Source organism: Oncorhynchus clarkii, chromosome 3 (genome assembly GCF_045791955.1).
Source record: "Oncorhynchus clarkii lewisi isolate Uvic-CL-2024 chromosome 3, UVic_Ocla_1.0, whole genome shotgun sequence".
NCBI classification, from domain to species: Eukaryota; Metazoa; Chordata; class Actinopteri; order Salmoniformes; family Salmonidae; genus Oncorhynchus; species Oncorhynchus clarkii.
In genome coordinates this window covers 56621537-56638608 of record NC_092149.1, presented here as the reverse complement: position 1 = coordinate 56638608, position 17072 = coordinate 56621537, and the positions used below count along the sequence as shown (strand labels likewise).

The window sequence follows — 17072 nt, the reverse complement described above, 5'->3', positions numbered from 1 at the left end:
TGAAGCATCCGCTTGGCGTTTCCGAGGGAGCGCAGTGGGTGGCAGTGGTAGAAGATGGAAAGAGATGGATTTTGGCAGACGTTCTGCAAATGTTCTCATCGATTAAACATTTGATCTAAATTAAATGTTATGTTCCCAGAACTAGAATATGTTACAAACATCGTGGACTAAGTTTTGTAGACTTTACCCTTTGCCAAAGTTGTAAAAAATTGTGTCGTTCAGAACGATTGTTAAAGCGAATTGGGTAATTGCACACGCGCACTTCAGAGTAGGCGTTCCCTAACGGAAATAGGCACGTGTGCTAGCGCGTGCTTGGCTCTGCCCACTATGATTCGTTTGTTCTTTTTTGAAAGGACAAGATGTGGTCTATCTTGGTTTAGTAATAAACATATTTGGTTAGGCTAGTGAACAAGCATTTTAGCCAGGAAGCCTAGGACAACAAAAATGTAAAGCGTGTACTGTATGACAAAATGATAAACGCTAATGACAAAACTTTTTTTTTCTACAAGTACGGTGAGTCAACATGTTTTTCTACATGCACACAGAAACCAGACAGCCACATTATATTTAGTTTACGTTGACTGGACTAAATTATTGTGTAGATTTTAGTTGTCACTGTATTAGACCAAGCAGAGGTGATTTGATTATGTTTAAATGTTAAAGTTTAAATGGTGATGGAATAGTGGAGGCAGCTCATGTTTTCTTTGTAACTTGCGGTAACTCTGTGGTTAATAGTTGTTTATAGTCGGAAACTTACTTGGCCATGCAACGGTTTGTTACTGTACATGCACTATGCATTGTGGACTTCACTGGACAGAGGTTGCTATCTGGTTTTGTGATAAAAACAAAGGTGTGGTTGAATTTATTTGGGTTTTGTCACGGTCGCAAGGCATATGAATTAACAGGTTATAGAACAAACAACGCAATTATCACAACACATTTTACCCATGCACCGCTACGGAGTTAGAGTTGGATTTTTCCAGTAAAAACTTTCCAGTGTTAGAAAATGTCAAATAACATGAACTTCTCTGTATTTGTCCTGGAAATATATACATACAGCTGGGCAACATTCCAAACACTTAAAAGACACGCTAACCCCTCTGCCATCAAATCAAATGTATTTATATAGCCCTTCGTACATCAGCTGATATCTGGGACAGATATCAGATGGGACTGCAAGGAGTCATCATGCCAGGTAGTCCTGAGGCATGGTCCTAGGGCTCAGGTCCTCTGAGAGAGAGAAAGAAAGAGAGAATTAGAGAGAGCATACTTAAATTCACACAGGACACCGGATAAGACAGGAGAAGTACTCCAGATATAACAAACTGACCCTAGCCCCCCGACACATAAACTACTGCAGCATAAATACTGGAGGCTGAGACAGGAGGGGTCAGGAGACACTTTGGCCCCATCCGATGATACCAGGGCCAAACAGGAAGGATATAACCCCACCCACTTTGCCAAAGAACAGCCCCCACACCACTAGAGGGATATCTTCAACCACCAATTTACCATCCTGAGACAAGGCCGAGTATAGCCCACAAAGATCTCCGCCACGGCACAACCCAAGGGCCAACCCAGACAGGAAGATCACATCAGTGACTCAACCCACTCAAGTGACGCACCCCTCCTAGGGACGGCATAAAAGAGCACCAGTAAGCCAGTGACTAAGCCCCTGTAATTAGGGTTAGAGGCAGAGAATCCCATTGGAAAGAGGGGAACCGGCCAGGCAGAGACAGCAAGGGCGGTTCGTTGCTCCAGAGCCTTTCCGTTCACCTTCACACTCCTGGGCCAGACTACACTCAATCATATGACCCACTGAAGAGATGAGTCTTCAGTAAAGACTTAAAGGTTGAGACCGAGTTTGCGTCTCTCACATGGGTAGGCAGACCATTTCATAAAAATGGAGCTCTATAGGAGAAAGCCCTGCCTCCATCGGTTTGCTTAGAAATTCTAGGAACAAGTAGGAGGCCTGCGTCTTGTGACCGTAGCGTACGTGTAGGTACAGTGCCTTGCGAAAGTATTCGGCCCCCTTGAACTTTGCGACCTTTTGCCACATTTCAGGCTTCAAACATAAAGATATAAAACTGTATTTTTTTGTGAAGAATCAACAACAAGTGGGACACAATCATGAAGTGGAACGACATTTATTGGATATTTCAAACTTTTTTAACAAATCAAAAACTGAAAAATTGGGCGTGCAAAATTATTCAGCCCCCTTAAGTTAATACTTTGTAGCGCCACCTTTTGCTGCGATTACAGCTGTAAGTCGCTTGGGGTATGTCTCTATCAGTTTTGCACATCGAGAGACTGGCATTTTTTCCCATTCCTCCTTGCAAAACAGCTCGAGCTCAGTGAGGTTGGATGGAGAGCATTTGTGAACAGCAGTTTTCAGTTCTTTCCACAGATTCTCGATTGGATTCAGGTCTGGACTTTGACTTGGCCATTCTAACACCTGGATATGTTTATTTTTGAACCATTCCATTGTAGATTTTGCTTTATGTTTTGGATCATTGTCTTGTTGGAAGACAAATCTCCGTCCCAGTCTCAGGTCTTTTGCAGACTCCATCAGGTTTCCTTCCAGAATGGTCCTGTATTTGGCTCCATCCATCTTCCCATCAATTTTAACCATCTTCCCTGTCCCTGCTGAAGAAAAGCAGGCCCAAACCAAGATGCTGCCACCACCATGTTTGACAGTGGGGATGGTGTGTTCAGCTGTGTTGCTTTTACGCCAAACATAACGTTTTGCATTGTTGCCAAAAAGTTTAATTTTGGTTTCATCTGACCAGAGCACCTTCTTCCACATGTTTGGTGTGTCTCCCAGGTGGCTTGTGGCAAACTTTAAACAACACTATTTATGGATATCTTTAAGAAATGGCTTTCTTCTTGCCACTCTTCCATAAAGGCCAGATTTGTGCAATATACGACTGATTGTTGTCCTATGGACAGAGTCTCCCACCTCAGCTGTAGATCTCTGCAGTTCATCCAGAGTGATCATGGGCCTCTTGGCTGCATCTCTGATCAGTCTTCTCCTTGTATGAGCTGAAAGTTTAGAGGGACGGCCAGGTCTTGGTAGATTTGCAGTGGTCTGATACTCCTTCCATTTCAATATTATCGCTTGCACAGTGCTCCTTGGGATGTTTAAAGCTTGGGAAATATTTTTGTATCCAAATCCGGCTTTAAACTTCTCCACAACAGTATCTTGGACCTGCCTGGTGTGTTCCTTGTTCTTCATGATGCTCTCTGCGCTTTTAACGGACCTCTGAGACTATCACAGTGCAGGTGCATTTATACGGAGACTTGATTACACACAGGTGGATTGTATTTATCATCATTAGTCATTTAGGTCAACATTGGATCATTCAGAGATCCTCACTGAACTTCTGGAGAGAGTTTGCTGCACTGAAAGTAAAGGGGCTGAATAATTTTGCACGCCCAATTTTTCATTTTTTGATTTGTTAAAAAAGTTTGAAATATCCAATAAATGTCGTTCCACTTCATGATTGTGTCCCACTTGTTGTTGATTCTTCACAAAAAAATACAGTTTTATATCTTTATGTTTGAAGCCTGAAATGTGGCAGAAGGTCGCAAAGTTAAAGGGGGCCGAATACTTTCGCAAGGCACTGTATGTACAGCAGGACCAAATCAGAGAGATAGGTAGGAGAAAGCCCATGTATTGCTTTGTAGGTTAGCAGTAAAACTAACTTTTTGGGGTTTCAGTCAGGATTCTAGCAGCCATATTTAGCACAAACTGAAGTTTATTTTGCGCTTTATCCGGGTAGCCGGAAAGTAGAGCATTGCAGTAGTCTAACCTAAAAGTAACAAAAGCATGGATTAATTTTTCTGCATAATTTTTGGACAAAGTTTCTGACTTTTGCAATGTTACGTAGATGGAAAAAAGCTGTCCTTGAAACAGTTTTGATATGTTCGTCAAAAGAGAGATCAGGGTCCAGAGTAGCGCTGAGGTCCTTCAGTTTTATTTGAGACGACTGTACAACCATTAAGATTAATTGTCAGATTCAACAGAAGATCTCTTTGTTTCTTGGGACCTAGAACAAGCATCTCTGTTTTGTCCGAGTTTAAAAGTAGAACGTTTGCAGCCATCCACTTCCTTATGTCTGAAACACAGGCTTCTAGCGAGGGTAATTTTGGGGCTTCACCATGTTTCATTGAAATGTACCAATTGTGTGTCATCCGCATAGCAGTGAAAGTTAACATTACGTTTTCGAATGACATCCCCAAGAGGTAAAATATATAGTGAAAACAATAGTGGTCCTAAAACGGAACCTTGAGGAACACCGGAATGTACAGTTGATTTGTCAGAGGACTAACCATTCACAGAGACAAACGGATGTCTTTCCTACAGATAAGATCTAAACCAGGCCAGAACTTGTCCGTGTAGACCAATTTGGGTTTCCAATCTCTCCAAAAGAATGTGGTGATCGATGGTATCAAAAGCAGCACTAAGGTCTAGGAGCACGAGGACAGATGAAGAGCCTCGTTCTGATGCCATTAAAAGGTAATTTACCACCTTCACACGTGCAGTCTCAGTGCTATGAAGGGGTCTAAAACCAGACTGAAGCATTTCGTATACATTGTTTGTCTTCAGGAAGGCAGTGAGTTGCTGCGCAACAGCCTTTTCTAAAAAAAAAATAGAGGAATGGAACATTCAATATTGGCCGATATTTAAACAAAAATATTTTCTGGGTCAAGGTTTGGCTTTTTCAAGAGAGGCTTTATTACTGCCACTTTTAGTGAGTTTGTTACACATCCGGTGTATAGAGAGCCGTTTATTATGTTCAACATAGGAGGGCCAAGCACAGGAAGCAGCTCTTTCAGTAGTTTAGTTGGAATAGGGTCCAGTATGCAGCTTGAAGGTTTAGTGGCTGTGATTATTTTCATCATTGTGTCAAGAGATACTAAAACACTTGATCCTCGGTCCTGGCAGAGTTGTACAGACTCAGGACAACTGAGCTTTGAAGGAATACCTAGATTTAAAGAGTCCATAATTTGCTTTCTAATAATCATGATCTTTTCCTCAAAGAAGTTCATTAATTTATTACTGCTGAAGTGAAAGCCATCCTCTCTTGGGGAATGCTTCTTTTTAGTTAGCTTTGCGACAGTATATATATTTTTTCGGATTGTTCTTATTTTCCTCATTTAAGTTGGAAAAATAGGATGATCGAGCAGCAGTAAGGGTTCTTCGATACTGCATGGTACTGTCTTTCCAAGCTCATCGGAAGACTTCCAGTTTGGTGTGGCACAATTTCCGTTCCAATTTTCTGGAAGCTTGCTTCAGAGCTCTGGTATTTGCTGTATACCAGGGAGCTAGTTTCTTATGAGAAATGCTTTTATTTTTTAGGGGTGCAACTGCATCTATGGTATTGCGCAAGGTTAAATTGAGTTCCTCAGTTAGGTGGTTAACTGATTTTTGTCCTCTGATGTCCTTGGGTAGGCAGAGGGAGTCTGGAAGGGCATCAAGGAATCTTTGTGTTGTCTGTGAATTTATAGCACGACTTTTGATGCTCCTTGGTTGGGGTCTGAGCAGATTATTTGTTGCAATTGCAAACGTAATAAAATGGTGGTCCGATAGTCCAGGATTATGAGGAAAAACATTAAGATCCACAACATTTATTCCATGTGACAAAACTAGGTCCAGAGTATGACTCTGACAGTGAGTAGGTCCAGAGACATGTTGGACAAAACCCACTGAGTTGATGATGGCTCCGAAAGCCTTTTGCAGTGGGTCTGTGGACTTTTCCACGTGAATATTAAAGTCACCAAAAATGTGAATATTATCTGCTATGACTACAAGGTCCGATAGGAATTCAGGGAACTCAATGAGGAACGCTGTATATGGCCCAGGAGGCCTGTAAACAGTAGCTATAAAAAGTGATTGAGTAGGCTGCATAGATTTCATGACTAGAAGCTCAAAATACGTTTTTTTTTTTTTTTGTAAATTGAAATTTGCTATCGTTAATGATAGCAACACCTCTGCCTTTGCGGGATGCATGGGGGATATGGTCACTAGTGTAACCAGGAGTTGAGGCCTCATTTAACACAGTAAATTCATCAGGCTTCAGCCATGTTTCAGTCAAGCCAATCACATCAAGATTATGATCAGTGATTAGTTCATTGACTATAATTGCCTTTGAAGTAAGGGATCTAACATTAAGTAGCCCTATTTTGAGATGTGAGGTATCACTATATCTTTCAATAATGACAGGAATGGAGGAGGTCTTTATCCTAGTGAGATTGCTAAGGCGAACACCGCCATGTTTAGTTTTGCCCAACCCAGGTCGAGGCACAGACACGGTCTCAATGGGGATAGCTGAGCTGACCACTTACTGTGCTAGTGGCAGACTCCACTAAGCTGGCAGGCTGGCTAACAGCCTGCTGCCTGGCCTGCACCCTATTTCATTGTGGAGCTAGAGGAGGTAAAGCTATGTTGGTATGTTGGTAGATAAGAAAAGAGCACCCCTCCAGCTAGGATGGAGTCCTTCACTCCTCAGCAGGCCAGGCTTGGTCCTGCTTGTGGGTGAGTCCCAGAAAGAGGGCCAATTATCTACAAATGCTATCATTTGGGAGGGGCAGAAAACAATTTTCAACCAGCAATTGAGTTGTGAGACTCTGCTGTAGAGCTCATCACCCCCCCTAACTGGAAGGGGGCCAGAGACAATTACTCGATTGCTGACACATCTTTCTAGCTGTTTTACACGCTGAAGCTATGTTGCACATCCATCAAATGAAGTGGATACTTCTGATGATGTCTGACGAGTTGCAGGGCTAGGGAGGAAGGAATCATTTTTAAATGGACCGCCCTTGCCTGGAAATTTGTCACTCGATCATCCCGCAATGTTTGTTTTCAGCTACGGGTAGCTTGTGGGTGCTTTATTTGCGCTACGTCAATCATGATTGCATGTCTACTTATGATAACTATAGAATTATTAATATATACCTACTGTATGATAGCTAGCAAATTAACAAACTCACGTTAGTGTGAATAAGAAAAAAATATTTCTACAATTTCCAGAAGCTAACCAAACAAAAACAAAATTGATTTAATGACACGTGTTTGTGCATTAGTAGCACAATTTCTAACTTATTTACATTAGTTTTTAGTTACACTTGTATGTTGACTACATATTGACGTTTTGGAAGACTTTTCTTAGCTGGTGTACAATCATCGCACATTTTATTATGGGGCGTTTCAGGCCCCGAAGTGGACATAATTGTACACTTGCAAACTCCATTAAAAATGAGGGCTGGAGGGGTTACCGTTGCAAACTACCCTGCTAATAATTTGGACCGACAAGAAATATGGCCGTGGGCTGTGAAGAAAACTCATATTTAAGTTTTTATATATATATATATATATATATATATGTATGTATATATATATATGTATGTATATTTATATGTATATATATTTTTTTTTATTGCAAACATTTCCAAAAACCTGCTTTTGTGTTGCCATTTCAGTGTTGTGTGAAAAAAAAGAACAATTGAATCCCTTTTATAATAAGGCTTTAATGTAACAAAATGTTCTGTCAATCTTTGAAGGATATTATCTAGCAAGCTTAGCAACTTTGCTCATTTGACCCTTGTTTGACAACTGTTACAAAGTTTTTATGATTCAACAAAGCTATACTCGGGATGTGTTCTGCACTTCCTGTGTGCACTCTGTGTTGAGATGGCCTACTGCTGAAATGCGCTGAATGCTGCAACAAGTATTAGACATTCATTCATGTTTCTCATACGAACAAAAAGTTGTTCCAAATGTCAAATTTTGAAGTGTTTAAGGTTAAGTTTAGTCATTAACTCCAAAATATTAAGGGTAGGTATTAGCTCAGAATGGTTAAGGTTTGGGATAGGCTTAAAACGAAATATGCAACCTTTTACACCAGAAGCAGATGCTTACGCCCATCCACAACACCCTAGCAAAACCGAAACCTACTTGAAGGTAACATCCCTGTAACATCACTGTTGCCCCTAGTGGTTGGTTTCTACATCTCCCGGTGTCCTCAGACATGGATGGACGTAATTAATTGAGGAACATGATAACTGAATTTATAAACAGCCTGTTTCAAAATTCACAACAATGTCATTGGCGATCAAATATATACTCATTACTAAATATCTGTTTAATTTGCTCTGAAATCATTACATAGTGACGCAGCCAAGTCAACAAGGTGGCTCAGCGCTCTCTTATTTGGGGAGAACCCTGGCATAGAGACCATATCTGGGTTTTAAACGCTTTAAATGGTCACTGGATGAATATGAATTATTCCCTGTACTAAAACTTGGTAGATTTTGGGGAAAATTCATTTCTAGCTGTAATTTATATCTGAACAATACATTTATATTTTGCATCAATTATTGTGAAAGATGTATTCAATGAACCTTTGATCACAGAAATTATGGCAATTTAGATTTTCAGTATATTTGATGGGTATTGAAAGTGTATTGCCTAATGTGAAAACAGTGTAATGTACTGCAATTTACTGTACATCATTTTTTCTAATGGATTAACTGGTTGTTAAAATGACTAAATTGAGAAGTGTTTGCTGATTAAATAAATGTTTGCATGGTATTTCACAGTAAACTTATATTTTGGATAATAGGTTGTGTGGTAAAATACGTCTCCAAACCAAATTAATGCACAAAAAGGTTTCGGCTGTGACTTTCTGCATTAAGTGTTACCAGTTTGGAGTTTTGTACTAAGAGTTTTAAAAACTCACTTTATGCTTGTGAAAATAGCACCAAAATGATTTGATGTTGTTTTTTTTAAACATCTATATTTTCCATAGAGGTCATGGTTTCTTCATTCAAGCTTGATATGTTAAATGGCCATTTCAATCATCCATATTATGTCAACATTTCAATTTTCATAATTTCTGCTGTATCTATAACAGGATATCCTAACAACATATTGAATGAGAAATGTGACTTTTGTTCTTTCTAGTTGCAAGTTCCTGTTTTACAGAAAATGTGCTCCTTCACATTCAGGGTATGCTCTTTCAGTAATTCTTCACTCTGAACCTAAAAATGTTTTCTGCATATGTATTTTATTCCCTCTTGAAAATAAGTATGTCATTTATTGTAAAAACAAGTAAAGCATGGTCCTGATGTTTTGTTATATGGTATTGTGTGGAATGATAGTTCCTATCCGACTTTACAATAAGGTAACATTCTATTTTTTGTTCCCCTTGTCTTGAAGTTGGTGGATGGTGGTCTCATGTTCCTGCTCCTCAGTTTGACTAGGATTTCTGCCCAGAGAGAAATGTCCTTAAACCCCACTACAATAGGTCATTACACAGGTATAGCATCTTCTTCAGATTTCACACATTTCTACATCCCATTATTACAATGTATAGTGAATATATTGTACCTTGAACAATAGACCTCTTTTCCTTCACATGCAACTTAATCGGGTAATGTATGTTCATGTTTTGGCAGAGTCCCCATGTCAACTATTTGACAAGTATGAAACTACTGTGACAGAGGGGGAGGCCCTTAGTTTGCCAGCCTACTATGACCTGAGTGAGTTGGTTTGGGCCAGCGTGACTGAGTTTACCTGGTACAGAAACAGAACCCAAGAGCTCCCGTCCTCTGAGGAAGAGCGTGTGCATCATCATGGACCAGTGCTCTTCTTCCTCCCCCTTTTAATCAACGACTCTGATCAGTACTACACCTACTGGTAATACAACAACTGTGTGTGTGTGTTTAGGGGTTACATTGGTAGTTGAGAGCGGGGGAGCCCTGTTTGGGAGGGTGAGGGTTGAGTCTAGGGTTAGTGTTGAACCTGGATGTGTACATAGGGCTAGGGTAGGCATGCACATTTACAAAGAACAAACCTTAGGGTCCCTGCATACTGACGGAAATTCTGCAGTTGTTTACATGGTTTTGAGCATGTGCCAGGTGATTAAAATTTCAACGGCAGTTCTGGCACTCTAAAAAGTTGGGTAAATAATACTTTCCTGTGGATATTTTGTCTCAATATTCGACCCACTGAAGGACCAACCAAGACTTGTAAGGAAACGTTCCACGTTTTTATACTGCTTAGTTTCAGGCTGTATATACTCTTAGAAAAAAACATTTGCTCTCTACAGCCTAAAAGGGTTCTTCGGCTGGCCCTCAGTTAGAACCCTGTTGGTTCCCTTTTGGATAACTGGTACACTGTATATGCTTATGTTCCAGGAGAAAGGCAGCAGACACCTGCCTAATTTTTGTGACAGAGGTGATTGTTGTCAAAGCCCAACCGTTCGATCATTCAGTCCTGTTTAACGATATCTCAGAGTCAGCAGAAAACATCGCTATCCCATGTCCTGAACCCGTGGAAAAAGTATGCCAAGATGGAAAAGAAAACTTAGCCTGGTATAAGGTACTGAACATGACCGGAATGCTAACACAAACCTCAAGTCTGTAAAACTATTCAACATTGGTTCTCAACTCCTGTCCTAAAGCTCCTAAGGGTTGCACCTGCTCTTGATTAGTGGAATCAGGTGTGTTACTGCTATTTCAGCAAAGAAGTTTGTCAAATTGTTTGTCTTTAACTTCAGAATTTCAGTCTCATTCCAAACGAGTCTGAGAGAAATCTGTGGGTGTATGGCGCCTCCAAAGCAGACGAGGGCATCTATACGTGTGTGTGCACGTGGGAGCACAATGGGACGGTTCTCAAAACTTCTGCATCCAGGAGACTAAAGATCCAAGGTATGTAGGTTGTGACTTGATGACCGCTCTGTCAATCCTCTCAGCAGTTTATTTATTTGATTTTAGCTTTGCTGAAACCTCATCCAAGATGGCAGCCGGGTCAGCAAACATGGAAACTCTAGGCTACATTACAGCAGGTTATTAGGCTACACTAGGTACATTAGACTCCATTTATATCAAACAAACAGAATCAAAAACATCAAAAGTGACCCTCATATCACATGTGGTCTTTGTGGCAGCAACAATCATCAATAACAACGTTTTGAATGTATCCAAAAGTATCTTTCTGACTAATCTGTGTGTTTGTCTCATCAGCTCCCTCTGCCTCGCATCCTCCTCAGATCAACCTGCCTATAAACGGAAGCACAGAGACCACTGACCTGTGTAGGGATCAAACCTGGCTCAAATACTTGTGTTGTGCTTGATTTGGTTTGCCCAGGAAATATCTCTCTGTCTTCATAGTATCTCTTGTTCTTCATAGACACCACTAAGAAGTTGAGGTGTGAAGCGTTTTGTGGGCAGAACATTGAAGACAACTGTCACGTGTGGTGGGAGATAAATGGAGTGAAAGTGCGCTCGCAGCAGCAAGGCTACTCGGTGAACACCACCAGGTAGGTACACACATGCACACACATGGATTCATGCATACACACAAGCACACACACACTTGTTTTTGAGAACAAGGTTACAGAATTAACACATTTCCTTGAAAGCAAGACCCCAGATTCACTGTTGAGAATTTGCTGTGTGAATGTTTTGTGTGTATGTGTTACTGTAGCGAGGTGGAGGTATCTTCAATGCGGAGTATCTTCACAGCTATCCTGACCATAAACACAGTGACTATGAGGGACCTCCAGTCAAAGTTCACATGTGTTGCAATGAACGACCAGAAATGGAATTATGCAGTGGTTACTCTCAAGCTAAGAGGTTAGTGCACACACTCTAAAACAAACATCACACAGACATACAGTTGAAGTTGGAAGTTTACATACACTTTGGTTGGAGTCATTAAAACTAGGTTTTCAACCACTCCACAAATTACATCACTCCATCAACCACTCCACCTTCATCTGTACAAACAATAGTATGCAAGTATAATCACCATGGGACCACGAAACTGTCATACCGCTCAGGAAGGAGACGTTTTCAGTTTCCTAGAGATGAACGTCATTTGGTGCGAGAAGTGCAAATCAATCCCAGAACAACAGCAAAGGACCTTGTGAAGATTCTGGAGGAAACAGTAACAAAAGCGTCTGTATCCACAGTAAAACGAGTCCTATAGAAGCCACTGCTCCAAAACCGCCATAAAACACCCATACTACAGTTTGCAACTGCACATGGGGACAAAGATTGTACTTTTTGGAGAAATGTCCTCTGGTTGGATGAAACAAAAATAGAACTGTTTGGCCATAATGACCACCGTTATGTTTGGAGGAAAAAGGGGGAGGCTTGCAAGCCGAAGAACACCATCCCAACTGTGAAGCACGGGGGTGGCAGCATCATGTTGTGGGGGTGCTTTGCTGCAGGAGGGACTGGTGCACTTCACAAACTAGATGGCATCATGAGGGAGGAAAATTATGTGGATATATTGAAGCAACATCTCAAGATATCAGTCAGGAAGTTAAAGCTTGGTCACAAATGGGTCTTCCAAATGGACAATGACCCCATGCATACTTACAAAGTTGTGGCAAAATTACTTAATGACAACAAAGTCAAGGTATTGGAGTGGCCATCACAAAGCCCTGACCTCAATCCTATTGAAAATCTGTGGGCAGAACTGAAAAAGTGAGTGTGAGCAAGGAGGCCAACAAACCTGACTCAGTTAGACCAGCTCTGTCAGGAGGAATGGGCCAAAATTCACCCAGCTTATTGTGGGAAGCTTGTGGAAGGCTACCCGAAACAGTTGTCCCAAGTTAAACAATTTAAAGGCAATGCTGACCCACTGGGAATGTGATGAAAGCTGAAATAACTCATTCTCTCTACTATTGTTCTGACATTTCACATTCTTAAAATAAAGTGGTGATCCTAAGACAGTGAATTTTTACAAGGATTACATGTCAGGAATTGTGAAACTGAGTTTAAATGTATTTGGCTAAGGTGTATGTAAACTTCCGACTTCAACTGTATATGTCACACAGACACACAAAATCACACATGCAAACTCTGTAACTTTCTTGGTGTTGTGTTCTCCCTGTCTCCCCCCCAACAGGGTTTATGTTTATGGGTCTATGTGTGGTGCTACTGCTCTTCTTCTTGCTAGCTGCTGTGGCTGTCAAAGTATTTGTCATCGATCTGGCGCTCCTCTTCCGTGGAGTTTTCAAATGCTGTGGTCGATCTGAGGGTAAGAACATCTAGCCACCCACTGAAGTGTAATGATGCTATTTCACAAATATTTTTCATTGTACAGAAATGCTTATTCAGCCTACATGATCTAAATAGTATTGGATACCATATAAACATATTACTACATTTACTTCTTAGTCACCACACTGAAGCATGGCCCACTGATTGTGCAGTGCAGTTGTCTGCAGTAGGCCCTTCTCAACAGGTCCCGGCTGGGGTCAATCCCACTGCAAGTGTAGAAGTAATGGGCAAATTTAAATTAAAATAACTACATTTCAGTTCAACTAGAATTTAATCAAATCTCTACAATCTAGTCCTTTCCTGCTGAGGTTTGACAGAAACCTCTTTGTCTGAGTTTTCAGATGGGAAGGTCTATGATGCTTACGTTGTCTACCAGATGGATGGTGTAGACAAGGAAAGGGAGGAGAAAGTGTGTCACTTTGTGAGCATTGTTCTGCCCACTGTCCTGGAGCAGAAGTGTGGCTTTAGACTCTTCATCCACGGCAGAGACGACTTACCTGGGAAAGGTTGGTTCTTTCAGACTGTGTCCTACCCTCTAAGAAGCAATAAACAGTACTAAAGTCAAAAGTTAACTTCTCCCTCTCCTCTCTGTTCTGTTGTCCCCAGACGACATGGAGTTGGTGGAGGACTGCATGCGGCTGAGCAGGAGGCTGATTGTCATCCTGACCCCCAGCTCAAGCACATGGTCAGGCTCAGGAGGTCAAGGGTCATGTGGCCAATGGGGCTACTCGTCTTCGTTGACCACAGCGGAGGACTATGACTGTCAGGTGGGGCTCCTCCAGGCTCTGGTCCACAGTGAGATGAACGTTATCCTCATCCAGCTGGGGGACATGGGGGAGGGTGGCTACACACACCTGCCCCCCGACCTGCAGCACCTGGTCCGCAAGAGTGCCCCCTTAATGTGGCATGAGGGAAGGCGTGGGTCGACGCTGCCCAACTCAAGCTTCTGGAAGAGGGTGCGTTACATGATGCCTTGGCCGCGCTCAACTAGTTTTGACAACCAGTTAATATGACTGTTCTATGTGAACAATCAGGTCTGAGGACTTGAAGTGCGTGTGGAGGTCTGGGTTCTCTGAAAATCCTTATTCCATTCATAGAAATATCATTAATTATTCCAGTGCTGTGCAGAGATATACACAGGTTAGCTGAGAACGTCACAAAAACGATGTGTACAATGTGGCAGAAGGCCGTGTGTTGTTGTGATTCTGGATGGCTAGCAACAATGACAAGAAACTGCCATGTGGGAATAGTAAGTGGCTAATTTCAGCTAGTTTTATCTTGTTCTTGATTCCATGTCTTGTTTTTAGGTATTTTGACTGATGTCATTTTTATGCTAATATGGCAAAATGTGCTTGCTTACTAACCAACAACTGTAACAATGTATTTCTGAGAGAACAAGTGTTCATTGTGGAACTTTTTTATGTTTTCAATAAACATTGGAGACTAAACATTGTTGACAACTTGTAAACTACCTAAACCAACCCCGTTCTGTTTTGCCCCATATTTGTGCACGTCTGTTTTGTTGCTAAACAACCAACCTGTCTATGGCAGCTGCCATAGTGACATACAGTTGAAGTCAAGCTTCTGATAGTCTAATTGACATAATTTCAGTCAATTGGAGGAGTACCTGTGGATGTATTTCAAGGCCTACCTTCAAACTCAGTGCCTCTTTGCTTGACATCATGGGAAAATCCAAAGAAATCAGCCAAGACCTCATAAAACATTTTTTTAGACATCCACAAGTCTGGTTCATCGTTGGGAGTGATTTCAAATCGCCTGAAGGTACCATGTTCATCTGTACAAACAATAGTACACAAGTATAAACACCATGGGACCACGCAGCCGTCATACCCCTCAGGATGGAGACTTGTTCTGTCTCCTAGAGATTAATTTACTTTGGTGTGAAAAGTGCAAATCAATCCCAGAACAACAGCAAAAGACTTTGTGAAGATGCTGGAGGAAACAGGTCCAATAGTACATATATCCACAGTAAAACAAGTCCTATATTGACATAACCTGAAAGGCCGCTCAGCAAGGAAGAAGCCACTGCTCCAGAACCACCATAAAAAAAGCCAGACTATGGTTTGCAACTGCACATGGGGACAAAGATTGTACTTTTTGGAGAAATGTCCTCTGGTCTGATAACAAAACTAGAACTGTCTGACCATAATGGCCATTGCTATGTTTGGAGGAAAAAGGGGGAGGCTTGCAAGCTGAAGAACACCATCCCAACCATAAAGCACGGGGGTGACAGCATCATGTTGTTGGGGTGCTTTGCTGCAGGAGGGACTGGTGCACTTCACAAATTAGATGGCATCATGAGGAACTAAAATTATGTGGATATATTGAAGCAACATCTCAAGATATCAGTCAGGAAGTTAAAGCTTGGTCGCAAATGGGTCTTCCAAATGGACATTGACCCCAAGCATACTTCCAAAGTTGTGGCAAAATGGCTTAAGGACAACAAAGTCAAGGTATTGGAGTGGCCATCACAAAGCCCTGACCTCAATCAAGGAATGGGCCAAAATTCACCCAATTTATTGTGGAAGGCTTCCCAAAACATTTGACCCAAGTTAAACAATTAAAAGCAATTATACCAAATACTAATTGAGTGTATGTAAACTTCTGACCCACTGGGTATGTGATGAAATAAATAAAAGCTGAAATAAATCAGTCTCTACTATTATTATTATCACATTCTTAAAGTGGTGATCCTAACTGACCTAAGACATGGCATTTTTACTAGGATTAAATGTTAGGAATTGTGTGAAACTGAGTTTAAATGTATTTGGCTAAAATGTATGTAAACTTCCGACTTCAACTGTATATGGCACAGATGTCCGTTTTTGTTTTTGGTCCTTATATATTCTTTAATACAGGGCCGACATACAAGTTACGTACTTTTTTCCCCTTCTACTTGCCTCCTCCATTTTTGTGGTAAGGCTGCAATTAGTTGGTTGTAATTTTCTGTAGAGCAGACTTTTCCAAATGTCTGTGTTAGCTGCATGTGTGACAACTCCACCAGTCCTATTTATATCATTCACTAAAATTATACCTTTTTTAAACAATTATTCAAAAACAAATGTTTTAATCAATTAGTATTTTTGAGTTTAACCACAATATTTGTTGTATTAATTGTTCTGTCTTTTCAGGTGGATTAACTGAAATTGCAACCAACTAAGGCTTGTTTAAAAAATAACTATATTTTGTAGATTATTTACTTTTCAAACAACCCAAAGTGAGCAGGTGTAATCTGAATAAAGGGGAAAAGGCCATTCTTGAACACAGGATGAGACATTCCTACCAATTTTCTAGAGAACCCTTTTGGATTTAAGTATAACTTTTACATAACTGATGCCTTTAGTGAGAGGTCTAATGCTTTAATATTTAATCATTTCTGCCCTCAATTCATATTCGTTATATAAATAGGCCCTTTTAATTTTGTCTAGCTTGCCATTCCAAATATAATTTAATATTTTTTGTTCATATAGTTTAAAAAGTAGGTCACTAGGTGTAGGCAAAACCATAGCAAATAGGTAAACTGTGATATGACTAAAGAGTTAATCAGAGCAATTTTTTTCTCACAAATAGACAGGTATTTTCCTTTCCATGCTAGCAAGATCTTATTTATTTTTGCTAACTTTCTATAACAATATATTGGAGTGAGAATATTTCTTTCTTTTGGGATTTGTATACCGTGTATGTCCACATCTTCGTCAGACCATTTAATTGGTAAACTACACGGTAATGTAAAATCTGAATTTTTTTGTGATTCAATACTACAGTGCCTTGCGAAAGTATTAGGCCCCCTTGAACTTTGCGACCTTTTGCCACATTTCAGGTTTCAAACATAGAGATATAAAACTGTATTTTTTTGTGAAGAATCAACAACAAGTGGGACACAATCATGAAGTGGAACGACATTTATTGGATATTTCAAACTTTTTTAACAAATCAAAAACTGAAAAATTGGGCGTGCAAAATTATTCAGCCCC

General features: G+C 40.7%; 1 protein-coding gene across 1 annotated transcript; it reads left to right on the top strand.

The window, feature by feature from the left end:
• The first annotated feature begins 327 nt into the window (after window positions 1-327).
• LOC139406049 (interleukin-1 receptor-like 1) lies at window positions 328-15747 on the top strand. The gene is made up of 12 exons (XM_071148512.1): window positions 328-513; window positions 8966-9010; window positions 9221-9320; window positions 9460-9700; window positions 10201-10384; window positions 10563-10713; window positions 11029-11097; window positions 11195-11324; window positions 11492-11640; window positions 12923-13054; window positions 13419-13583; window positions 13684-15747. The coding sequence occupies exons 1-12, from the start codon at window positions 484-486 to the stop codon at window positions 14088-14090; spliced, it is 1803 nt and encodes a 600-aa protein (XP_071004613.1). The 5' UTR covers window positions 328-483; the 3' UTR covers window positions 14091-15747.
• The last annotated feature ends 1325 nt before the right edge of the window (window positions 15748-17072 follow it).